We start from the raw sequence: 26,000 nt of genomic DNA, 5'->3' as shown, positions 1-26,000 counted from the left end.
TTATAGAGCAGAGATGGATGCTAGAGAGCTCTTGGAATGATCAGATGAATGTGTTTTGTGTTGTGTGAATGTTATGCACATAATGTGGCTATTATAGCCAAAGAGAGCTCTCTAGATCACTACACAACAACCTACACTGACCATGATGATGGGTAGATGTCTCCTGAGTGATATGGGTCGAGTAGGGGGCGCCCATGCCTTATTTATTGGAGATTGATCGTTCATAATGCTCAAAAGTCAAGAAAACACCAACTTTCTGCATCTGGGCACTTTACGCGACCCGCATGGGAGTTCCCATGCACTTTTACGCGGGTCGCCTAAGTTTAAGAAATCAGACGCGTATTTGAGGTGGCTCGCGGCCCGCCTCAACTTAAGCTTAAACTTCACGCGGGTCGCGAGAGGTTTGTTTTTCAGATTTTTAAAATCTTTTGTCATGATTACGAAATCCTGGTAATTAATAACGAAATCTTTCGTAATGATTTACCTGACCTTTCGGGTTTGAAGGGGTAACTTTGCGGTTTGGCCCTCGGTTATTTACCGATAGGGGCCTCGTGTTATTTACCCGCATTATAAAGTCCCCGGTTAGTTTATTAATTATTTGGAAAGCCTTAACTTTCGCTGTTGACGCTTTTAACCCTTCTCATACGAATTTGAGTATAACTCTCTCGTTTTAAGACGGAACTTCGCGAAATTTATACAGTATATTCTAGTGAGCATATAATACTGTTACGAAGCCTTGGGAACGTTAAAGGGTCACTCAGAGGTATAATTAAACATGTTGACACAGTTAACCCCTGTAGTTCGTAATCTCTCACTTTCTTCCGCGTTTCGCTTCCGTACGATCTATGATTTATTCGTTTGAAGGTACAAGCGTTATTTAGGGTTACTATACAGTATATTTACCCTTGTTGACATTTATAACCCTCGAATTTATACACTTTCAAGGTTTGTCAAAATTAGTCCTTTATTTATTATGGATGCCACGTGTAATCAAATGACACGTGTTAACACATCATTGGACACAAAATTCGAGGTGTTACATCCTCACCCCCTTAAAATAAATCTCGACCCAAGATTTACTCAAATAAATAGGGGTACTTTTCTTTCATTGTTTCTTCGACTTCCCACGTATATTCAGGACCTCTACGAGCATTCCATTTGACTTTTACAATCGGTACGTGCTTTCTTCGAAGTTTCTTCACCTGTCGATCTTCAATCGACAAAGGTTTTTCTATGAATTTTAGGCTCTCATCTATATGCACATCTGTGTGGGGAATCACCAATGATTCATCGGCGAAGCACTTTTTGAGATTGCAGATGTGGAACACATTGTGAATTCCATTGAGCTCTTCAGGCAAGTTTAACTTATAGGCGACTGACCCGACCCGTTCAATGACCTCAAAAGGTCCTATGTATCTCGGACTCAGTTTGCCTTTCTTGCCGAAACGCATCACCCCCTTCCAGGGTGATACCTTAAGCAACACTTTTTCACCTACTTCGAAGTGAAGATCCTTTCGTTTTGGATCAGCGTAGCTTTTCTGCCTATCGCGGGCAGCCTTGAGACGTTCCCGGATCTGGACAATCTTGTCCGTTGTCTGGAAAACAATCTCTGGTCCTGATAATTGGACCTCTCCTACTTCCGCCCAACAAACAGGCGATCTACATTTCCTACCGTATAATGCCTCGAAAGGCGCAGCCTTTATGCTGGTGTGGTAGCTATTATTGTAGGAGAATTCGATCAGGGGTAGGTTCTTATCCTAGTTACCACCTAAATCGATCGCACATGCACGAAGCATGTCTTCTAGCGTTTGGATAGTACGCTCACTTTGACCGTCCGTCTGTGGATGGTAAGCCGTACTAAAGTTTAAACGCGTGCCCAAAGATTGCTGGAAACTCTTCCAGAAGTGAGATGTGTATCTAGTATCCCTGTCGGAGATAATAGACACAGGTATGCCGTGTAAGGCTACAATCTTATCAACATAAAGTTGGGCTAACATATCGGAGCTATACGTCTCCTTGATGGGTAGAAAATGAGCTGATTTAGTCAGCCTATCGACTATGACCCATATTGTATCGTTTCCTTTCCTGGTTTTGGGTAACTTGGTTATGAAGTCCATAGTTACGCATTCCCACTTCCACTCGGGAAGTTCAGGCTGTTGTAGCAAGCCAGACGGCTTTTGGTGCTCGGCTTTGACTTGAGCACAAGTCAAGCACTTTGCTACGTGGGCGGCTACAGACTTTTTCAAGCCTATCCACCAATAATTTGCCTTTAAGTCTTGGTACATCTTATCAGCACCAGGATGAACTGAGTATTTGGAACTATGGGCTTCCTGGAGAACAACATCTCGTAGTCCCCCATAAATCGGAACCCATAAACGTCCATTCAGCCTCAAGATTCCATCCTTGCTAAGAGTCAACTGCTCCTCAGTTACTCCCAGCTTTTCATTTGGATAGTTAGCTTCCAACACAGCCTCTCGCTGTGCAGCTAATATCCTTTCAATTAGATTGTTCTTGACTTCAATGCTCTTGGCATTGATTCGAATGGGTTTTACCCTTTCTTTCCTGCTTAAGGCATCAGCGACTACATTCGCTTTGCCGGGATGGTACCTGATCTCGCAATCATAGTCATTCAGGGTCTCCATCCAACGGCGCTGCCTCATGTTCAATTCCTTCTGGTTGAACAGGTGCTGGAGGCTTTTGTGATCAGAATAAATCACAAATTTAATACCATAAAGGTAATGCCTCCACAATTTTAGTGCAAATACAACGGCACCCAACTCCAAATCATGGGTGGTGTAATTCTTTTCGTGCACCTTTAATTGCCTTGAAGCATAGGCAATCACCTTGCCCTTCTGCATAAGCACACACCCCATGCCCGTGTGTGATGCATCGCAGTACACTACGAATTCATCTGTACCTTCCGGTAATGTCAGCACAGGTGCGTTGCTTAGCTTTTGCTTCAGTATTTCGAAGGACTCTTGCTGCTTTGGGCCCCAAATGTACTTTTCTTTCTTCTTGGTCAAGGAAGTCAAGGGCGCAGCAATCCTCGAAAAATTTTCAATAAACCTCCGGTAGTATCCTGCTAACCCCAGGAAACTACGGATTTCGGTAGGCGTCTTTGGCTCTTGCCAGTTCATAACCGCCTCTACCTTAGCGGGATCCACTTGGATGCCGCGCTCACTCACAACGTGTCCTAAAAACTGAACCTCTCGTAGCCAGAATTCACATTTCGAGAATTTGGATTAGAGTTTCTCACGCTGTAGTAATTCGAGAATGCAACGGAGGTGCTTCTCGTGGTCAGCTTGGTTCTTGGAATATATAAGGATATCATCGATGAAGACTATGACAAATTTGTCTAAGTACGGCTTGCAGACGCGATTCATGAGATCCATGAACGCAGCCGGTGCATTTGTGAGCCCAAAAGGCATCACTAGGAACTCGTAATGACCATAGAGAGTCCTAAATGCAGTCTTATGTACATCCTCATCTCTGACCCTTAGTTGATGATAGCCCGACCTTAAGTCGATCTTTGAGAAGTAGCTCGCTCCTTGCAGCTGATCGAACAGATCATCGATCCTCGGCAAAGGATATCTGTTCTTTATGGTAACTTTATTTAGCTCTCGGTAGTCGATGCACAACCGCATCGATCCGTCCTTCTTCTTTACAAATAGGACTGGTGCTCCCCAGGGAGATGAACTAGGTCTGATAAAACCTTTCGCCAGCAGTTCATCCAACTGGGTCCTCAGTTCTTTCATTTCCGTTGGAGCCAATCTGTAAGGTGCTCTTGCTATCGGAGCCGCTCCAGGAATGATGTCTATTCTGAACTCCACTTGTCTATCTGGTGGCAAACCAGGTAGTTCTTCGGGAAAAACCTCGGGATGTTCAGAAATGACAGGAAGATCCTCGATCTTCGACTTAGGTTCTTCTATTATCACCTGGGCCATGTAAATTACACAGCCTCTGTTTAAACACCTTGAAGCTTTGAGCATAGATACGTCCTCGGGTAACCCGTACTGCGTATCTCCTCGAATGGTAAGCGATTCACCACTCGGAGTCTTTAGCACTATATGCCTCTTGCCGCAAATGATTTGGGCCTGTTATGGGATAACCAGTCCATGCCTAGCACAATGTCAAAACCCGCTAATTTGAAGGGAAGTAGAGATAAAGGAAAAGAATGGTTCCTAATGGACATTTCACATCCCTCTAGAACAGTGGAGACAGTTTCTATCGTGCCGTCTGCTAACTCTACCTCGTATTTCGCATCAAGGGTTTTGATAGGCATATTTAGTAGTTGGCAAAATTTCTGGTCTACAAAGGATTTATCAGCGCCAGAATCGAATAGTACTCTTGCAAATATATTATTTACGAGGAAAGTACCTGTAAGCACATTGTCGTTCTGGACCGCTTCCTTTGCATCCATGCGAAAAACTCTCGCATTTGACTTCTTCGTCTCTTCCGCCTTCTTGGCATACTTAGGGCAGTTACTCTTGATATGCCCCTTTTCGTTACAACCGTAGCAGGTTGCATCCTTGATCTTTTTGCACTCCACAGTCTTATGATCCTTGGACTTGCATAGTCCACAGGAAGGAGTCTTTGATTGCGACTGTGAGTTTGATGCAAATCTGCATTTCCCAGAGTGGGGTTTCTTGCAGATCTTGCAGTTGGGCCTTTCACCAGCTTGCCCATCTTTCTTCGCCTCCGACCCTCTTTTTCCTTCACCGTTTCCACGGTGCTTCTTCCCTGATTTTCGTGAGGTATCATCCTCACGTTTTCTCTTTTCAGCCTCCTTGTTCCTTAGTGTCCTCAGACGGACAGCGTCTAAGGTAAGAGACAAGGAAAGGTCAGTAACTGACCTGAAGGTCGTCGGCCGAGAGGCCTTTACACTCGCCTTTATGGCGGGCTCCAAGCCCCCAATGAAACGGGCGATTCTTCGAGGTTCTGGTGTCACAAGGTACGGGACCAGACGAGACATGGTATTGAAACTCGTCAACTATGCCTGGCAGTCCAGGTTCGTCATCACCAGTGACACAAAGTCAGCCTCGATCTTCTCAACCTCATGCTGAGGGCAGTAGTTTTCCTTAATGAGAGCAATAAATTCCTCCCATGTCATCTTGTACAAAGCAGACTTACCAGATGCCTGCACCAACGCCCTCCACCACGCCAGGGCCTCGCCCTTAAATGACTGGGACACATATTTCACCACATCCCTCGCTGCACACCCGCTGATGTCCACTATAGTGTCCATCTCATCTAGCCAGGTGATGCAATCCACAGCACCTTTCTCCCCTGTAAATTCCCGGGGCTTACAAGATACAAAATACTTGTAAGTGCAACCCTTAGCACTGGATGCATCAGTATATTCTCTATCGCGATGAACGCTGTCCTCAGTGGACGAGTGTTTGTCGTCATCTTTCTTGGGTTCAGAGGGTGGTTTGGAGTGTGTCTTTGGTTTAGAGGGTGGTTTTGACACGGTTCTGCCTTGGGACTCAGTATATTGACGATCCAGAGCTGCCTGAACAGCATTGTCAATTAGAGCCTTCAGTTGTGCGCCTGTCAAATGTACTGGTGTATTGTCGTGTTCATCATCATTAGTATGGCTATTCTCTCCGTTGGGATCCGCCATCGTAAGTTGAATCTGTTACAGAAGATAACAAAATTTTATTCAGGAGATTATTATATAATTGTCTTTTATGACAATTTGTCAACCATGGTACAGAGACCATATTTGGTTAACTTATTATTTCATTACATATTAGGATGTGAATATATCCTATTTCAGCTATATAAATAGTATTGGTGGCATAAAGCCTAATTATGATGATGTTTTATAATATTAGCCGAGATTTCAGAGAATCAAAGGCATAGAGGTTTGAACCGTAGTTATTTTACCTCTTTCTGACAGAGAGTCATAGACTACCACTGCCTTTTGTCTTTATAAGACAATTATTACGGCCCATAGGCACTACACCTCTAATGGATGTTTTAATATGGTTGGCCCGTAGGCACTACATCTCTAATGGATGTTTTAATATGGTTGGCCCGTAGGCACTACAGCTCTAATGGATGTTTTAATATGGTTGGCCCATAGGCACTACATCACTAATGGATGTTTTTAATAATATTGGCCCGTAGGCACTACATCACTAATGGATGTTTTTAATAATATTGGCCCGTAGGCACTATATCACTAATGGATGTTTTAATAAGGTTGGCCCGTAGGCACTACATCACTAATGGATGTTTTAATAATATTGATCACCTTTATTGGTGATTTAACCCATGATTTATAAATCATTTAGTTGGGTTTTTGAAATCCTTAGAGGATTATTGTATAAGAATGACGTGCGTGATTTTAACGAATCACATCTGCCATGATCGTTAACATGCGTACAGAGGTTAACAGGGAATCGGAATCTTTTCAATTAGGTCGTACCATCTTGACTGGATCTTAAAAGACACCAAGCTAGGTTTCACCTTTTAAGATTCTTTATCTAGGCAGATCAATATAAAAGGAATGGTTTTGATTTATTTTATACATATTAAAACAAAACTCATAACATACATTCCAAAATCTCAAATACAATTACATATTGCCCTAAACGGGTCTTTCAAATAGTACATACCTCCATAGAGGTTTAAAATAAGTGACAAGTCCACGCAGGGACTAATACAAGATAGGTGTCCATGTAAGGACTCAAAGATAAGTCCACGTAGGGACTGAATACCATAAGTTGTCCACGCAGGGACTTATTTCAAAGTGGAAATTACATTAGTACAACTATCAAGGGCTAATGGTCACGTTTCTTCTTTTTGCCCTTTAGTAGGTTCGCCAAGCCTTTGAGAAATCCTCGGTGGCTCTTTTTCTCTTCTTCGAACTCTCTCTCCACACGATCTAGTCGATGGAGTATTTCTTCCTGCTCAGGAGGAGAGAAACGTGGTTGTGGCGCTTGATGCGGAACGGGAGGTCTGGGAGGTATTGGATACCCATGAGCTGAGTAGTCCGGTGGTCCCATGTTTCCATGTGCTCCGTCAGGGTAGCGCGCATTATATCTTGCCGACACCACATATGGGTCGCGCTCATAGCCGTAGTTGTATTGTGCTTGTGATGGTTCGAACGGGTTGTAAGCCGTTGGACCCGTGTAAGCAGGTATGGGTTGGTCATACCCAAATGGTGGCGAATTTTGTGCAGCTGGTGCGGAGTTCGCCTCCTGTATAGGACTTGAAGGTCCTTCTTCTCGTAGTGGCGGATAGTGGCTACTACTAGAATGTCGAGGAGTGCTGAAGTGAATACCCCCTCCTCCTCGTGTAGACATACGAGCATTTGTCCTCCTACGCCTTGGCGGATCAGGTATTACTGGTTGCGCCGGTGGCGGAGGTGGTGGCGTAACTGCCTCAAAGCGTGAATCCTCAGAGGGATCCTGTGGATGTCGCGGTTGTTGTGATGTCTGTTGAGGTGGCGTGTAGTACCACTCATGTCGGTCAAACAACGCTTGGAAACTGTCAGGTCCTTGATAGGGCGTGCCATGGAAGGATGACCCATCAGAGACTTCTATCGGATGCGTGGGCGTACCACGAGCTGGTTCAGTAGGATCCTCATCTTCCTCCATGGGATCTTCAGAAAAGTGGTCTTGTGGCCCTAGTGGAACAAAACCTGAGGGTTCCTGTATGTAGTCAGCCGGATTAAACTGACCTATGTAGTATGGAGTAGGGTCGTCATAATTCCGGGTCGATACCGAACGTTGTAGAGGTATGAAGGAAGGTTGTGGGTTGTTGGGATCATTTTCTGAATTTGGCCCAAAGGAGTGCCGGTAGGATGGCGTCGAGCTGTGCGAGGTGGAATGCCTCGCGGGTTCGTAGAGATCTCTTCGTCGTTGTGGCTCTTCGCTCCTTGTCATCGAAGGATGTCTTGTACCTGATGGTCCAGCTTCGTTATCGTGATGTGTCACGATTTCTCCTCTGCCTCTTCTTCCCCTTCCTCTTCCTCGGAATATAACAGGTGGCATTTTCCTGCTTAATAAAACTTTAAATACAAATAATAAAAGAAAAGACAAAATTGGAATAACAATTCGAATTTGTCCTAAGTTCTTGTCTAGACTCAAGTATGTGCAATTGTGTTATTGAGATTAAACACAATAGGATAGTGTTTAATTCACTCAATGTTGGCTCTGATACCAACCTGTCACACCCCGATTTCCACGTGTCTCACCGGTGGGCCCGGTGGGGGATTACCGTGACGATGTTGGCAACAATATAGTCAAACCACACAATTATATAAATGCACAACGGAAGCTTAAGATAAATATATAAACTTCAACCTCTGGTTGTAATATCAAATGTATTACAGAAGTTGAATATATCCACAGCGGATCAAAATAAATAAATATTGTTCCTTCAGATACGGCATCGAGTTTGCGAGACTATTCGTGATGCTTAGGCAGCTAATACCAGCCAATTTCGTCTAGTACCTGCACTTAATCTTTTTGGGGAAAAATACGTCAGTTTACACTGGTAAATACATTCAACTGACACATTTGAAAATGTTTATTAAAATTGATTTGAATGCACAAGGCACAAACTCTTTTATAACTTGGGAAAATTATAATAATCTTGTGAACGTTTTACATGTTCTTTTATGCGTTCAGTAGCCCGGGTCGTGCCGGGTTAAAGATTTATAGACACACCACATTGCGTAAAACCGTAGTATAAAAACCAACGGCTACGTCTTTTAATTTAATGTCGACACTTTATACCGGGTGTACGCCTACACCGGGATGTCGATGGTCGTGGCCATTTCGTAAAATGATGCCAAGGATATCCGGGACAACGGTCATTAAACCCCCCAAAGGCTTTTAAGCAACAAAACTGTTTAAATGAGCCGATCATATTATTTAATTAACCACCTAAGCGATGGAAGAATATAATGCTCAATCAAGCGGTATTAATATACTGTAACCCAAGCCCATATAGGGGAAATAAGTTAAAGTATTTACCTTTGCAAGTATATTTCCTTAATTTGGATTAAATCACCGATAGCTTTTACTGGGGCTCCTAATCTGGAACGAAGGTTTTAATTAACCTCTTAGAATCCTAACGAGTCGTTATAATGGCCGTAGCCTGGACCGGTTGGTTCCGATATATATAGATATGGTTTAATCGCGCAAAAAGGCGAAAACCGAGAATGGAGTGTGATTCTGACCCAACAAGTTCAGAGACTTGTTTTATATGGGTTAATGGTTCACACTCTGGATTTTGGGGTTCAAGTAATATAATTTGACCCGTATCGGCTAATTTATGAAAACTAGTTTCATAAGCCGAACCGTGCGCGCAATAGGCGAAACGGTTAACCATGAGAGTCGTACGCTTATTTCCTAAGTCAATATGCCTTAAATGGGTTGTGGTATCAGTAGGATACCTTCCGTGATGCCCGTAACGAGTTTAAGTTAATATTATGCCCCGTAGGGGCTTTTCGGTCATTTTAAAGACTTTTAAAGAGCTTTTCGAGTTCTACAGGAAATCTGAGTTTCCCGAACAGCTTATAAAGCTTAAAATACTTTATTTATTATTTAAAACCAGTAGCAACTGGAACCGGGTCAAAAGACCTTGTAGAACTCATGTTTTGGCCGAAAAGGGCATATTCGGTATTTACCGAACCGTAGCCATAACCGCAGGTTATGAGCGAGGTAAAAATTATTAAAAATCTTTAAAATTCCCAAAATATTATTTTAATACATTGGGTAAAAGTTTTGGTGACGAAATCTTGGTTTAGATAGGTGTTATGCTAATTGCGCCGTTAATTACTAAAGTTTACTTTAAATGCGCCATTTAGCATAACTCTCATTCTAGACTTCGGATTGACGTGAAACTTTAAGGACATGCTTATAATTTAATAAGCAAGGTTCTGGTCCGTTCACGTGTCCGAAATACTCGTTTTAATTTCAAAAGGCCGTTACGGTCAACTTTTAGGCGAATGACGGAAATGCGCAAAAGACTCGGATAACTCATGAACCGATCACAGAGGTTTATATCAACATGTGACCTGGTCCTAAGAGAGTCCTAAGGCATATCTATACCTCACTAAAATGGGTCAGAACTGAAGTCAATGCAAAAGTCAAACTTTTGCGACATTCGGCTCTGAACCGGGTCAATATAGCAAACGATCGATTCAAACGAGCGCAAACAAGTTTATATACTTAATATCATGTTTTATAAGTGTCAAAACAGGTTTCATAACATATACATTACAGATTATGCATAAATCGCTAAAATAGCTTTCTGTTGACTTTTTAACCGCACGTTTGACTCGATATTTGGCGTAGTTAGAGTGGTGATCAGGGGGAACCCTTTTAGAGGTTTATTACCCACATAATTACCTACTCAAAACTACTTTTGATCCGTCATAAGACTGAACCATTTGCAAGTTATTGTAATGACAACCGTTAGTTACGACGGTTGTGTTTATAGGCTAAAACTATGGAAATGTATGACCAAAATGGTTGTGAACGACTTACAGAAGTTCTTTCTTGCTTATAGAGCAGAGATGGATGCTAGAGAGCTCTTGGAATGATCAGATGAATGTGTTTTGTGTTGTGTGAATGTTATGCACATAATGTGGCTATTTATAGCCAAAGAGAGCTCTCTAGATCACTACACAACAACCTACACTGACCATGATGATGGGTAGATGTCTCCTGAGTGATATGGGTCGAGTAGGGGGCGCCCATGCCTCATTTATTGGAGATTGATCGTTCATAATGCTCAAAAGTCAAGAAAACACCAACTTTCTGCATCTGGGCACTTTACGCGACCCGCATGGGAGTTCCCATGCACTTTTACGCGGGTCGCCTGAGTTTAAGAAATCAGACGCGTATTTGAGGTGGCTCGCGGCCCGCCTCAACTTAAGCTTAAACTTCACGCGGGTCGCGAGAGGTTTGTTTTTCAGATTTTTAAAATCTTTTGTCATGATTACGAAATCCTGGTAATTAATAACGAAATCTTTCGTAATGATTTACCTGACCTTTCGGGTTTGAAGGGGTAACTTTGCGGTTTGGCCCTCGGTTATTTACCGATAGGGGCCTCGTGTTATTTACCCGCATTATAAAGTCCCCGGTTAGTTTATTAATTATTTGGAAAGCCTTAACTTTCGCTGTTGACGCTTTTAACCCTTCTCATACGAATTTGAGTATAACTCTCTCGTTTTAAGACGGAACTTCGCGGAATTTATACAGTATATTCTAGTGAGCGTATAATACTGTTACGAAGCCTTGGGAACGTTAAAGGGTCACTCAGAGGTATAATTAAACATGTTGACACAGTTAACCCCTGTAGTTCGCAATCTCTCACTTTCTTCCGCGTTTCGCTTCCGTACGATCTATGATTTATTCGTTTGAAGGTACAAGCGTTATTTAGGGTTACTATACAGTATATTTACCCTTGTTGACATTTATAACCCTCGAATTTATACACTTTCAAGGTTTGTCAAAATTAGTCCTTTATTTATTATGGATGCCACGTGTAATCAAATGACACGTGTTAACACATCATTGGACACAAAAATTCGAGGTGTTACAGCTAATAACTAATCTAAACCATAAAAATAGCTTTTGTAAATGAGCCAATGTTGGTGTTTGTATGAGTATACCCTATTAATTTATTTATTTTTACATTTACATATCAGATTTTTTTTTAATAACGTACCCTTCGAAGTATCGGGCCCTAGCCGGTGGTCCTCCCCGCCCACCCTTAGAGCCGACCATGCGGATAATCCCCGGTTTAAATTTACAGTTTTATCATCGTTTTTGTTTTTTTTTTTCCCTTGTCAAATTACGAATTTTCCACTGGTTAAAAGTTAGTCATGCGATCGTTTTAGTTTTTTTTTTTGACAAAACTATGGCAGTGTTTTGTTTTAATTGTTGACTCGGGGTAATTTTTTATTCGTGCCAGGTGGCTGCCCAGTACACGCTCATTTATCTTGAAAAGTTACAATTTTGCCCTAACATTCACCATGGAGGAGAATAGTGCCAGGCAACACTTCCTTATTGGTTCAACCACCTTATGATTTTGTCTCGTTTAAATTTACAGTTTTGCCATTAGTTTTGTTTTTTTTCCTTCTTAGCTTAATTATGATTTTGCCCTCAGTTTAAATTTACAGGTTTGCCATCGTTTTTAGTTTTTTCCCTGTCAAATTCCGATTTTGCCTCATTTGACAATTTTCAGTCTTGCGATCGTTTTAGTTTTTTTTTTTCAAAACAATGATAGTCTTTTGTTTTAATTGTTGACCCGGGGTAATTTTTTATTCCATGACACACTCTCATTTATCTTGAAAAGTTACAACTTTGCCCTAACTTTAAAATTATTGTCTTTCCATCGTTTTATTTTTTTAGCAAAAGTATTGTAGTATTTTGTTTTAACTGGTTGACTTGATTTAATTTTTTTAAGATCGTTGTAACTGAAAAGTTACAACGGCATGACTGTAATTTTATACATGTTATGTTATGAGAGAAAAAAATATTCGGCTTAGTGCCTCGCAACGCGGGCGGGGCAAAAACTAGTATCATACAATTCCCATGGAGGGGAATAGTGCCAGGCAGCTGCCTGACACTTCTCCATTGGTCCACCCAAATTACGATTTTGTTCCGTTTAAAATTACGGTTTTGTTATTGGTTTTGTTTTTTTCTTCTCCCAGACAAATTATGATTTTGTCATCAGTTCAAATTTATAGTTTTGTCATAGTTTTTGTTTTTTTTTTCGATGAAATTACGAATTTGCCCCAATGTAAAATTATAGTCATGTCATCGTTTCAGTTTTTTCAATAGTGTCAGGCAGCTGCCTGGCACTTCCCCATTGGTCCAGCCAAATTACGATTTGGCCCCATTTAAATTTACCGTTTTGCCATTCATTTTGTTTTCCCTCCGAGCCAAATTACGTTTTTGGCCTCAGTTCAAATTTACAGTTTTACCATCGTTTTTGTTTATTTTTTCCTGTCAAATTAAGAATTTGCCCCAAGTGTAAAATTACAGTCATGCCGTTATTTTAGTTTTTTCTTGGGAATAGTGTCAGCAGGAAGCTGCCTGGCACTTCTCCATTGGTCCAACTAAATTACGATTTAGTCCCGTATAAATTTACAGTTTTGCCATTAGTTTTGTTTGTTTTCCTGCCAGCCAAATTACGAATTTGCCCTCAGTTCAAATTTGAAGTTCTATCATCGTTTGTTTTTTTCCCTGTCAAATTACAAATTTGACCACAGTGTAAAATTACAGTCATGCCATCGTTTTAGTTTCTTTTTTTGGACAAAACTATGGTATTGTTTTGTTTTAATTTGTAGACACGGTATAATTTTTATTCGTGCGGCGGTTGCCTGACAAACACTCATTTGTCCTGATCAATTACAATTTTGCCACAGTTGAAAAATTTAGTCTTTCCATCGTTTTAGTTTCTTTTTTTTTCTTTTGCAAAAGTATCGCAGTGTTTTTAATTGATTGAATCGATGTAATTTTTTTTGAGAACGTGTTATGAATAGTATGTACAAGTAACCGAAACACAGACATACATGTTACGAGATAGAATATTCGGCTTAGTGCCCCGCAATGCGGGCGGCGGGGCAATAACTAGTACTATACATTTTACATGTAGGGGAATAGCGCCAGGCAGCTGCCTGGCACTTCACTATTGGCCCAGCCAAATTACGATTTTACCCCACTTAGATTTACAGTTTTGTCATTAGTTTTGTTTTTTCCCTCCCAGCCAAATTACAATTTTGTACTCAGTTAAATTTACAGTTTTACCATCGTTTTTGTTTGTTCTCCGAGTCAAATTACTATTTTGCCCCAGTGTAAAATTACAGTCATGCAATTATTTTAGTTTTTTTTTTACAAAACTATGGTACTGTTTTGTTTTAATTGGTTGACTCAGTGTAATTTTTATTCGTGTCAGGCGGCTGCCTGGCACACGCTGATTTGTCTTGAAAAGTTACAATTTTGCCCACAGTTTAAAATTATAGTTTTTCCATCGTTTTAATTTTTTTGTCAAAAGAATGGTGGTGTTTTATTTTAATTGGTTGACTAAATGTATTTTTTGAGATGGTGTTATGAGTAGTATGTACAAGTATCCGAAACACAGACGTAGATGTTATGAGAGAGAAGTATTCGGCTTAGTGTCCCACAACGCGGGCGGGGCAAAAACTAGTTAATTTATACAAAAGAGAAAATCATTCAATGTTATCTAAGGGGCTGTTTGACAACTTCTGAATGGTAAAGGCTGAACCAGTAAGAGGTCTGAATCATTAAGGGGTTGTTTGTTTACCTCTTAATGAGGATCTTAATGGTTCAGACCTCTTATTGATTTAACACTTAATGGTTCAGACTGTTTGTTTCGCGAGCAAATGTCTGAGTGGCCGAGATATTTGCCTCTAAATGGTTAAGTTTTATAGTGAGTCTGTTAAATGGTGCCTACATGTGTACAGCTCTATAAAGAAGAAGCTGAAGAATGTGCAAAAATGAACTATGGTTATGGTCCCTATAGCAAAAAACAAGAGGAAAACAATCTATACTTTTATATAGTTACGGTAGACGTGGCTCTTTAGTATTAGAAGTTGATTGAAAGTCGCCTAAAGTACATTTTTAATGGATAAAAATCTCATTTTGACACCTCACCAAAGAATGACTCAATATGACGGTTACTTTACACAGACATCAATTAAAGATAAAATGTTAGTGTGACAGTACAAAGAAGTAACATTCTCTGACACATTATATATATATATGGAACCCATTAACTCTAACCAACTCTCAAATCAATATCCACCATTGGATTTGGCTGAGATTAAATCTCAGCCACTTAAACTCATAAAAATAACCTCTCTAATGGCAGTTCAAAGCAGTTTCCTGGGCCTCCACATTCTCCTGCCCATGTTCTCCCCAATTCATGCTATGTGGCGGTTCTTAGCAGTTTTGAAGGCTAAACGCTTAAGTTCATCCTTATAAACCCCCCCTTCTACCTCATGAATCTGCGTCCTCTGGCTCCTTCTTCCCATTCAACTAATCTTTTCTCTCTCATCCAAGCATCTCAACATCATCTGGTATCCATTGCCCACATTTGAAAAATTAGGAGCCACCAGTGTTCACCGCCTCTACCACGGTTTACGATTACGAGAAGTGAGCACCGCGATACGACCACAATCTGGTAATTCGTTCTCTCCGGAGTCCGTTCTTGGTTGTTCTCCTGCCATGGCTTGGAGCACAGTCAATCTCTCTCACTCTTGGTAGTCCGTTATGTTTCTTAAAGCCCTAATTAAAGAGACTTTGTTAGATGTCTGTTTGTTTTGATGATGTCTTTATATTGTCGATTACAGTTTAGGGTTACACCGCTGAATTTCTTAAGTTCCAGTTTGCTTGATCTGTTTCTATTTTGAATTTGTTGGTCATTTTGATGGGATGTGTATAGAATTTATGTCTGTTGTATAACTTACATTATGCTTGTAATCATGTTTTTGTGCTTCTAGGGCTTTCCGAATGAAAACAAGTCGTCTGCGATGCTGCTAAGATCCATGGTGTTTCTGATCTTCAATTCAATTCATCCAATGAAGGAATTGTAAGTGTAAACTAACTTTCACTCCTGTTGCATCGTTTCTTGATTTACCGCATACTTCATCATTAATTGCTAATTTGTTTGACCTAATTTCCACTTGATGTTTCTATTATGTAAGCTAATCTGTGGCTTTTCTTTACAGTAAGTGTTTTTTTTCATCATTTTATTAGTTTATACGTCAACCTTAAAGATTTAGAATACTTTTGCATTTTGTTGATTTGGTTGAGAAGCATGTTGATGAAATAACAGCTCTTGAAGTTAGGTTACATATTGTTTGTTCTTTCCATTCTTTGATTATAATTTGTGAGATTTGTATGGGTTTACAATTTATGTACCGAGAAAAACTGTAAATTGGAAACATTACTACACTTATGCTGTATTTATGGCTCATGTGAAATAATTTATGTTATAAATTAAAGAAAGATCAAATTAGTGGTTAATAGTTACGCTTCCTATGGGTTTAAAATTTGTAAACAGTGGGTTGAGAATAGGATCAGATGAATCACCGAAGATTTTTTTTTTTTTTGTGTAACCGCGGAATCTGAAGCTGGAGTGGCGCATATAGTATTAATTGGTATGCATCAAATCATACTCGCCTTTTGATGGTCTTGTCTTCGGTATGCATTCTTTCTTTTTCTCTTTTTTGGTTGACAAATCTTCAAGGTGGGTTTGTTTTGGGACATTAATGATGATCACTAGCAGATTTCGATGATACTTTGAACACTTCAAGCATTGGATTCGGTGATCCCACTGGGCGTAACATCAACGGTACGATTTCATACTTACACATAAACCAAATCATTAGATGAAAACTAAATTCTACCGGTTAATTTGTTTATTGTTGATACGAAATGGGTAATCTTTAGTTGGGATCTTTATAACAATATGGTAACTATCCATTTATAAGGGTCATATGTGGATTTTACATTGATCTTATTAACATGTTTATCTTCTTTCGCAACATTGTGTTCATTGATGTTTTTGAATTTAAATTTTTAGTACATGGTGATATGTTTTGGGTTTTATTGCAGAGACATATTAAGATAAGAGGCTAAAGCATAGTGGCTGGAGTGATGGAGTATTAGTAAAAGTAAATCAGAAAATAATATCATATTGTAATTTATTTGGAAATTTATGTCTTTTTTGTGCATCAAACGAGCTACAAAGATTGCATTATCAATGTAGACACCATGTTCAATTTTCAGTTTTGTTCTTCCAAAATAATGTTCAGTTAAGTGGATTTAAGTTTGTGTATAGTTATTTTATCTTACATACAAGAAACTCTACTATTTTTTTTTTAAATCTTAACAATCATTCTTTCCTTATGGCTTTCAGGAAATCATATGTGCTGGCAATATTTTTGGTTCAAAAGATAAATATCTAATTTCAATATGGGGAAACATCACTGAAGATTACGAAGTTGTATGCATTAAAAATACACGTGGAAAACTTTTGACCCCCTTTGGCCCGTATCATTTGTATCTAAAGTTCTTAAATTTTCCCCATTTGACCCGTTACCTATTTTAATACAACTCGAACTGACCTGCTCATATGTAACTGGGTGGAAATTGTGATCCCTAGCTAACCGCATCTCAGTTTTTCCTTATGCATTTGTAGATTTTCTGTAGCTTAGAAAGGGATGTGCATTTGATGGGTGGAAAGAAGGTGCTTTAACTTTCCACCAACTTACAAATACGAGCCAAAATTATATAAATACTATGGCTAGGATCCTAAAGTTGGTAGGCGTACTCCCGCATGGTATGATTTTATTTTAATGAATCAATATTTTGTTTAATTTGACGCTTTAACTCTGGTGCTGAGCGTATACTTTAATATGGGTATGGGATGTAGCAACTGAGCTACAAACGGGCTGGGATTAGACTCCCGGATCATAGGCCCGTTTTCGTATTATATACAATAGAAGTTGAAGCGTTTTCATTAAAAAGCTACAACGGGCCCTTACATTTACTAATGCAGAAATGGAAAACAGGTGAGAGTTTCTTTTGTTTCAAAACGATTTAGGGTCATAACGGGTCAATTTTTTGTGTACAGCTCATGTTGGTTTGACCAATAATACTATGTCAAACTTTTTTTATTGTTTAATAAAATTTTAATATATTAAATAAGATGGTTTTGATTTTTAGTTAAGAAAACAAATTATTTTATTTAAAACATTCTAATTTGGATTTGTTTGTGAAGGTTGCATTGATAGTAATAGACTAATAGCTGATGGGTTCACATGCTGAAATACGATATCTGGTGAGGTTAACATATACCATTATGCTTTGTGCTCAATATTTTGGAGTCAAAGCTCTATGTTATTTATTTATGTTTCTTAAGGCATTGCATTATGCATCATCAATTTGTTTGATAATTATGTGATATTCCGGAATTTTTTTCTAAAAAGGTTTTCTTAACACTTAATTTTAAGGTTCACCTTGAAATTCCACATGTTTTAATATTTTAATTCGTTGTAAATTGATAGTGGAGCCGAAGCCAGTAAAGAAAGGCTCACAGTTTAACCTCGACAACGATCTATTTCTCCCTAAAGAAAGGAAAGACATCATCGTGTCAACTGTGTGTTGAAGTGCCATGGCTGCTTAGCAATAAAGCTACAACAATTATGGCATCCCTTATTGGGCCAGTTAAAAAAATTATCTTCTTTAAAAAATTATGGCATCCCTTATTGTGATAAGATGATATTGCAAGTCATATGTGATGAAATAGTTAACTCGAGATAGCCACATACATAAAGAAAGTGACGTGACGTATAGTTTGGATCTCTATAGCGGGATCACGGGTTGTTCATACACAACGGGATTACAAACAGTAGTTATTAAGCATTGTATATCTAGAGTTGTGACGGATTTATTTACGAGACTGACATGATATGTGGATGGAACAGATGAAGAATTTAGAAAGCACAGTTGAGAGAGTGAAGGGGTTGCTAGAAGCAAGGATAAAAAGGAAGACGGACACACGTGAGAGCAAAGGGTTTAGAGGGTTGTAAGCTATAACATTCTGCTTTATATATTTGATTAATTTAAGTGTTGGCTGCAAAATTTGTAAAACAAAAAGGTTTCATAAACATTTATATCTTTTTCTCTCTCCTTTTGTGTACACATTGCCACTACAATTACATTTAAAAACCAAACCCACCTTAATATCATATTTAACATGGATCTTTTCATTTAAAAAATAAGGAAGTGTAGTTATGAGATTATGACAATGAACAACCCGTCCACCGGACGGGTATTAAACTAGTTAATTAAAGGTTAATTTCACAAACATAGAGACAATGTGGTGCTGAAAAATCACAGACTCAGAGGTTTTGAACATCGAACTGGACCAATTTATCGAGGTTTGACCAACATATTGGTTTCTTCACATGTTTCTTATAAAAAAAGGAATCTTTTTATATTTCGTTCAAGTGGTGCAGGCGTGCAAGTTTCTTAATGATAATTCAAAAGAATCACCAGCCAGGATTCATGGTTCCATTGTTGTGATGACATCAGTGTATGTCTACGTCTGTTTGGAAAAATCCAAAACAGAGCTCAATAAGTAAGTTTAAGACATTCAAATTCAAGAATAAAACTATAAAAGGAAAATTTATTATACAAATCTATCAGATGGTTCTTAGATATGCAGTCCTACATGTGTACAGAAACAATTACAAGGATAGCAATTGCAAAAGGAGAAGCAATCCATATACAAACCCTCCAATTGGCATCACCACCCCATCCAGCAGGAAGTTAATTGTCCGAGTCAATCAGGAAATTAAAAAGTCAAATCTCTTGGTCTAACTGAAAGAAAGAAATAAACAACCATTTGCAGATTCATAATGCTTGTGCGTATATGTGCAGCCCTATATGTATATACATGTAGAAATAGAAACTGGTGTGATTACACTCAATTGTTAGGCCGAAAGAATATGCAGAAACTGGAAAAATACGGTGATTCTGTACATATGAGTGCTTGTATGGCCATACATCGAATCGATACAATCCTAAACTAACAGACACAATGTTTAACTATTCTGTTCAATTTTGACTTTTCATAAACACAGGTTTGACTTTTCTTTTGACTTCTAATTAAACCAATTTTCCTCGATTATAATCTTCCAACAAAATCACACAATCATTTTACTAAAGAAAATCAACATTCACATAGGCATAGGCATCCATGTAAGCAACACCTTTTACAAGTGATGGTAGAGTTTAGACACACCTGCATTGTAACGCCAGAAAAATAGAAGAATATGGTGATTCGGTAGACAGATCCAGTGCAGAAAACGATGGCACGACTTTAGGGCTAAGAATAACAGGCTTTGAATATGGGATTTATATATAATACATGGCTGATTCTACAAAAGAACCACTTGTGGTCAAAGCTGTGATGTTTACTTTGTGTATATCAAACATGTTAAAAGTTTTGAACTCATTAATTAGAACCTGCCCAATTGTTACAGATCTCCTACTTACTACATTTTGTAGGTACAATCTTCATTTCTCATTCCCCAAATACCTAAAAGAGAAGCCAGTCATGATCACCATTTCAGTGTTGCTCCAAGGCTGTTAACAGGGCGGGAGTGCTGATCAATTCTTTTGGCACAAGCCTACCAATCAGCTGAAGCATGCTTCTGTCTACTGAACCAGCTGCGATGTCATCAATCAAAAACGATAAAGATGTTGCATCAAGTGAGTAACTTCTTCCATCCATTTCCTCTAAAAGCATCTCTACATCATCGTAATGCTTCTTCTTAAGATATCCTTGCAGAAGAACACGGTAAGTAACATTATCTGACGGGCAGCCACTCTCATCCATTGTAAGAAACAAGTGCTTTGCTTCCTTCAGCATACCTTCCCTACATAGGCCACTAATCATCACATTATATGTCCGAACATTAGGTTTCAAACCTTTTAGAGTTAGGTCTTGGAAAAGATCCCTTGCAATATTAAGCTTCCCACATTTGCTCATACCATCAATAAGAATAGTGTACACTTGAATGTCAGAGTTTAGCTTGCTATCACCCACCAAATGAAACAAAGAGAGCACATCTTCAACTTGACGGTTGTTGCAAAGACCGTCTAATATTATTCTATAGGTGCATTCATTTGGAATTAGGCCTTGTGATCGCATCTCATCAAAGAGTTTGCGTGCCTCTCCACAACGCCCAACCCGAAACAATCCCTGTAACATGGCATTGTAAGTGACTATATTTGGCTTCAAACCTTTTATTGTTATTTCATGGAACATCTTCAGGGCCTCCTCTATTTTAAAATTCTTGCAATACCCATTCAATAAACTGCTATAAGTAACAACATCAGGGACGAGACCTTTAGAAGTAAGTGAATCAAAAAGTGTCCTTGCCTTGGTCATCTCACCTCGCAGACAGTAACCATCTACAAGTGAATTGTATGTCACTATGTTAGGAACCTCACCTCTCTCAACCATGATGTCTATAACAGCCTCCGCTTCATCCACCCTACCTTCCTTGCAAAATGCATCAACTAATATGCTAAAGGTTTGAAAATTAGGAGAGATCCTTAGATCTTCCTCCATTTCTTTTAGCAGCTTAGAGACCTCGTCCCAACGACACAAGATACAAAGGCCATAAATCAGAGAGGTGTATGTGATGACATTTGGTAGAATGCCTTTGTGAAATACCATTTCATTGAAAAGCTTGAAAGCATCATCTATCATTTTGTCCTTGCAGAGACTATCAATGATAGTACTATATACAACAACATTAGGCTTACAGCCTCTTTCATCCATGAGCCTAAGCAAAGCAATGGCAATATCATTATTGCCAAACTTGCAAAGCCCTTTGATCATAGTGGAATACATAACTACATCAGGTTCACATAGTTTCTGTTTGATGAGCTTCTTGAAGAGTCTCTCAGCCTCAATAATTCTATCTTCTAGCACCAGTCCATCTAAGAGTGTACTAAATACGAACACATTTAGTACAACAGCACGCCTGAAGCAAGAAGCTAGGAGGGCAAAACCGTCATTGGTGCGAGACATCTGACAACAACACTTGATTGCAATGCTCATAGAGTACTCGTTAACAGGCACTCCAACGGCACACATTTGTTTGAAAAGATGGAGACAAGAAGAAAAATGTTTCATTTTTGCAACAGAATTTAACAACTGATTAAACTTGATAACAGATGGGAGGGGTTTTCTCTGGATCATTTCATCGAACAGGTTAAAGGCATCATCCAAGCTGGTAACCTTTTGATACCTAGATTGGGGACGATCCCCAATATTTGAAAAGGAAGTGGAGTGAAGAAGAGAAGCTAAAAGAGTGGATTGTAAACCTAATTTGGGAGATGAAGGAGGGGTTGTTGTTAAAGAATTGGTGATGAAAATACCTTTGAGTTCGATGAAAGCACGATGAAGATGAGAATTCGCACGACGAGTCATCGTGATCTAACAGAGAAGAGAAGCAGAATCGATGAAGGGTAGAATTGCAGTATCAATTTTAACCAACCACTCACTTTCCTTTGGTAAGAAATACAAATGATGCTGCTCCTAATAAAAAATTTGTTTTAAATATAAAAAATAAAAAAGAAAAATGGGATCTTTTAGTTTTACTAAGAGGGATATAGCGGGAAACACAATCATGGACCACCGTATCAAACACCACCGGATGACAATTAGGGTGAAACACAAATACGAGTTGTTGATCTGTGACACCACCACATTGACTGGTGTAGGTTGTAAATTACATCAACCTTTCAACATCCATACACTAAAGAGACTACATGTATTACCCATAAGTGAACAATGTGAAGATGAATAGTGTAATTTTCTATATTTAGGGACCAAATATGTAATATACTAAACTATAAGGACCATCTATGTAATTGATACTAAACCTAACATATTGATATCCATAAAAGGACAATCAATAGAGAGTTTTACCAAAACCTGAACTAAAGTCACTCTCCCTCCCTCCCTCATATCCTATCAATAATCGATATCCAAGTGAACAAACACTATCAGGAGCGGCCCTGAGGGTGTGCGGGGAGGACAACCGGCCAGGGCCCGTGATTCTGAGAGGCACATTTTTATAAAAAAAATCCTTTAGTGTAGTTTGACCATCTCAATTATCTATTACGGAGTATCTAGTATCTGAAGTCAAAAAAAAGTAGGGAAGTTTTAAAGAAATTCCGGTGGTTAGCCGGTGCCATTGTCCCGGCGAGGTTCTTGTGAATTGCAAAAGAACAGAGAAAGAAGAGTGACAAGACCCTTACCACCTTACTTGATTAATTTAAAAAATGTTTTATGGGCCTTTTTCTAACAAAACCCATTTCAAATATTTTAAAAGCCCAACAGGTTAACATGCTATTGTATTTTTTAACCTACTGTCTTACCTGTAGCCAACTACTGACTTCTATATCCATTAATTTAAACACTGTTTATGCATGTACAACTACTCTGCAACCTACCAGTTTCTTTTGTGTTTTCAATTGATAATTATTTATTGATTAAATTAATAGCATATGTAATTTGTTTTATATGTTTTAAGATGTTTAGATTATTTATTATTTGATTAGTTAATGGTTATTCAATTATTTATCTTTTCTATATTAAACTGACTGATTTCAAATGTAAAAAATTCTATTACGACTCCTGGTAAAAAAAATATCTAGTTCCATCACTAATATGTGTTATAATCTTTTAAATAGTATACTCATACGAAGACCAAGCTATTGATAAGCTCATTTACAAAACAATTATTAAGTTTGATTTAAAAAAATAATAACTAAACAATATCCGATGTTTCTTTGGGTGGCAATTGGGGCACATTTTTTCGAGCTCGGACAGGGCACCTGAATTCTCAGGGCCAGCCCTGAACACTATTGTGATTCTCGTCTAGATAATCAGTGTCAATAACCCAAGCACATATTCCAACACTAGTTTGGAATGTCAAAAAATAATACCATCTTTTTTGATATAATGTTTTGGCATACCAAAAGAGATCTAATTGCTAATAAAATATCCATAAAGAAGTAATCAATTGGCTTAATTATATTTTTTTCCAAAAAAATGAACCATTCGGCTTTACAACCATACCCACCGATAGATGGTGGGATCAAAAGGTTTGATTAGCCCAATAATGTTGAATGTGGGGATTCATTAGTGATGTTACAATTGTTTTTTCATCTTTGGAATTCGATAAGAGTGTGAACTGCTAGGCCCAAACCCATTAATGAGATCCCAAATATTATCTCTTTCCCTAGCCGTTGATTTCAGACTTTTCCACTTGAGCTTCCATCCGTCCCGTTAAGCTTGACTTTTCTTTAAGTTTGACTTTTATATATTTATTTGAATTTTTTCATAGAGAGGGAATCAAATAGGAAGCTTAGGGGCTGTTTGGCAACATCTGAACCAATAAGTGCTGAATGAATAAGAGGTCTGAATGGCTAAGAGGCTCTGAACCAGTAAGAGCTGAACTAGTAAAGTGCTGTTTGGTTGCACCTCTGAATGAATATGTAAAATGACATTTTTACCCTTTGTTCACACGGTTTACAAAAACCACTTCAATCAGTTCACACGGTTTACAAAAACCAAAACAGAAGCCACCCCTTCATCCATCACAACACCAATTACCCTAAATTCATCCCCTTTTTTCCATCTTTCTCCCTCAATTTTCAGTTCTTGTTCTTCACTGTTTGTATAATGATCCATCTAAAAAAGCTGTCACTATGTGTTTTTTTCCATCTTTCTCCCGCAATCAGTTATTGCAACTTATGATGCTAGATCAACATCAATTACCTCCGATGTAATTCATAGCAGTTGCTTCAGCAATATCACGAGCCTTTTTACCAATAACAACCGCCAGTTCAAGTGTTTCAACAATGGTGAGGAGAGGGAGGAGGGCGGCGGGAGGCGTTCGGTGGTGAGGAGAGGGAGGAGGAAGGCGGCGGGAGGCGGGAGGTGGTGAGGAGAGGGAGGAGGCGGCGGGAGGTGGTGAGGAGAGGGAGGAGGAGGGCGGCGGGAGGACAGGGTTGGGGTGGAGGTCTTGGATGAAGTAGGGTTTCTTGTTTATACAGAGAAGAGAAGGAGAAGAGAAGGAAAGGGTAACAATAGTCTTTTTTTTCATTCAGCAAGTTCTTATATCTGTATGATACAGACTGAATGATGCCATTAAGAGGCTAGTATTTTGCCAACCAAACAAATACACCTCTGTCCGAATAAGAGGGGAACCTCTTAATGATTCATTAAGAGGGTTGCCAAACAGCCCCTTAGTTTGAGTAGGAAGGATAGGAAGCAATAGAACTATGATATGTGGCAAAATTTTAAAATGAAGGGTAAGTGTATTTTAGTCAATTTTATCCAATCTTCTCCCCCTATAATTTCAAAATCCACCATATTCAACTTTCTTCACTTTCTATCTCAATAATCACTACATTATAGTGTAATTTTCGTCACCAGTCAATGATTCAAACAACCAATCAACGTGTTCTTCAACCTTTTTTTTGAAGAAAACCCAATTTAATTTCATACAATATCTCATTTTCCCGTGATTTTGAAGCGAATCACTCGATTCGTTCGATTCAGTCGCTGATGAGTTTTTCTAGCATTCAAATTTCGTCAGTCGTTGAAGAAATCTGAAGAAATCGACTTCGATCTATGTAAGAAAATTTTAAATTGTATTTTTACGATCTGCGTTTTTGAATTGAGTCATTGTGTTTTACAAAGGAATTAAAAAACATTTTTTTTTGTATTTTCAGTCCATTACGTTTTAGAAACAACACGTTTTATTGTGTTTTTAATCCATTGCGTTTTAGGTAAAAACACATTTTATGTGTTTTTAGTCAATTGTGTTTTAGGAAAAATACATTTTTATGTGTTTTTGGTCCAATGCGTTTTAGAAAAAAAACACATTTTGAAGTGTTTTTATTCCATTGCGTTTCAGGTAAAGCACATTTTTATGTGATTTTATTCTATTGCGTTTTAGAAAAAAATAACACTTTCTTTTGTGTTTTTTGTCTATTGTGTTTTAGGAAAAATACATTTTTATGTGTCTTTTGATCCATTGAGTTTTACAAAAACACATTTTGATGTGTTTTTAGTCCAATGCGTTTTAAGTAAAACACATGTTTATGTGTTTTTAGTCCATTTCGTTTTAGACAAAAAAAAAAAAACCTTTTCTTTTGTGTTTTTAGTGCATTGCGTTTTAGAAAAAAAAAATCCTTTTGTGTTTTTTGTCCATTGCGTGTTAGAAAGAACACTTTCTTTTGTGTTTTTAATCCATTGTGCTTTAGAAAAACACGTTTTGAAGTGTTTTTAGTCCATTGCGTTTTAGGTAAAACACATTTTTATGTTTTTTTAATCAATTGCGTTTTAGAAAAAAATACTTTCTTTTGTGTTTTTAGTGCATTGCGTTTTAGAAAGAACACTTT

General features: G+C 38.6%; 1 protein-coding gene and 1 long non-coding RNA gene across 8 annotated transcripts; one reads left to right on the top strand and one right to left on the bottom strand.

Moving 5' to 3' along the window:
• Positions 1 to 14,816: 14,816 nt before the first annotated feature.
• On the top strand, positions 14,817 to 19,791 carry LOC110899890. 7 transcript variants are annotated; one of them, XR_004876417.1, is made up of 10 exons: positions 14,819 to 15,177; positions 15,497 to 15,585; positions 16,130 to 16,199; positions 16,285 to 16,350; positions 16,614 to 16,812; positions 16,918 to 17,060; positions 17,200 to 17,340; positions 17,782 to 17,841; positions 18,068 to 19,143; positions 19,247 to 19,791. It is a non-coding gene; the product is annotated as an uncharacterized LOC110899890 (long non-coding RNA). The 7 variants fall into 7 exon arrangements; XR_002570622.2 differs by adding an exon at positions 17,434 to 17,572 and having other exon boundaries at positions 16,918 to 17,340; positions 19,247 to 19,790; XR_004876416.1 differs by having other exon boundaries at positions 14,817 to 15,256; positions 16,060 to 16,199; positions 16,918 to 17,340; positions 19,247 to 19,790.
• Positions 19,792 to 20,002: 211 nt separating this feature from the next.
• Positions 20,003 to 22,859, bottom strand: LOC110902046 (pentatricopeptide repeat-containing protein At1g63330). Its single transcript, XM_022148785.2, has one exon. The coding sequence runs from the start codon at positions 22,009 to 22,011 to the stop codon at positions 20,137 to 20,139; it is 1,875 nt and encodes a 624-aa protein (XP_022004477.1). The 5' UTR covers positions 22,012 to 22,859; the 3' UTR covers positions 20,003 to 20,136.
• Positions 22,860 to 26,000: the final 3,141 nt, after the last annotated feature.

This window comes from Helianthus annuus, chromosome 13 (genome assembly GCF_002127325.2).
Source record: "Helianthus annuus cultivar XRQ/B chromosome 13, HanXRQr2.0-SUNRISE, whole genome shotgun sequence".
NCBI classification, from domain to species: domain Eukaryota; kingdom Viridiplantae; phylum Streptophyta; class Magnoliopsida; order Asterales; family Asteraceae; genus Helianthus; species Helianthus annuus.
The sequence above is the reverse complement of the archived record's forward strand: the minus strand, read 5'-3'. Positions and strand labels throughout refer to the sequence as shown.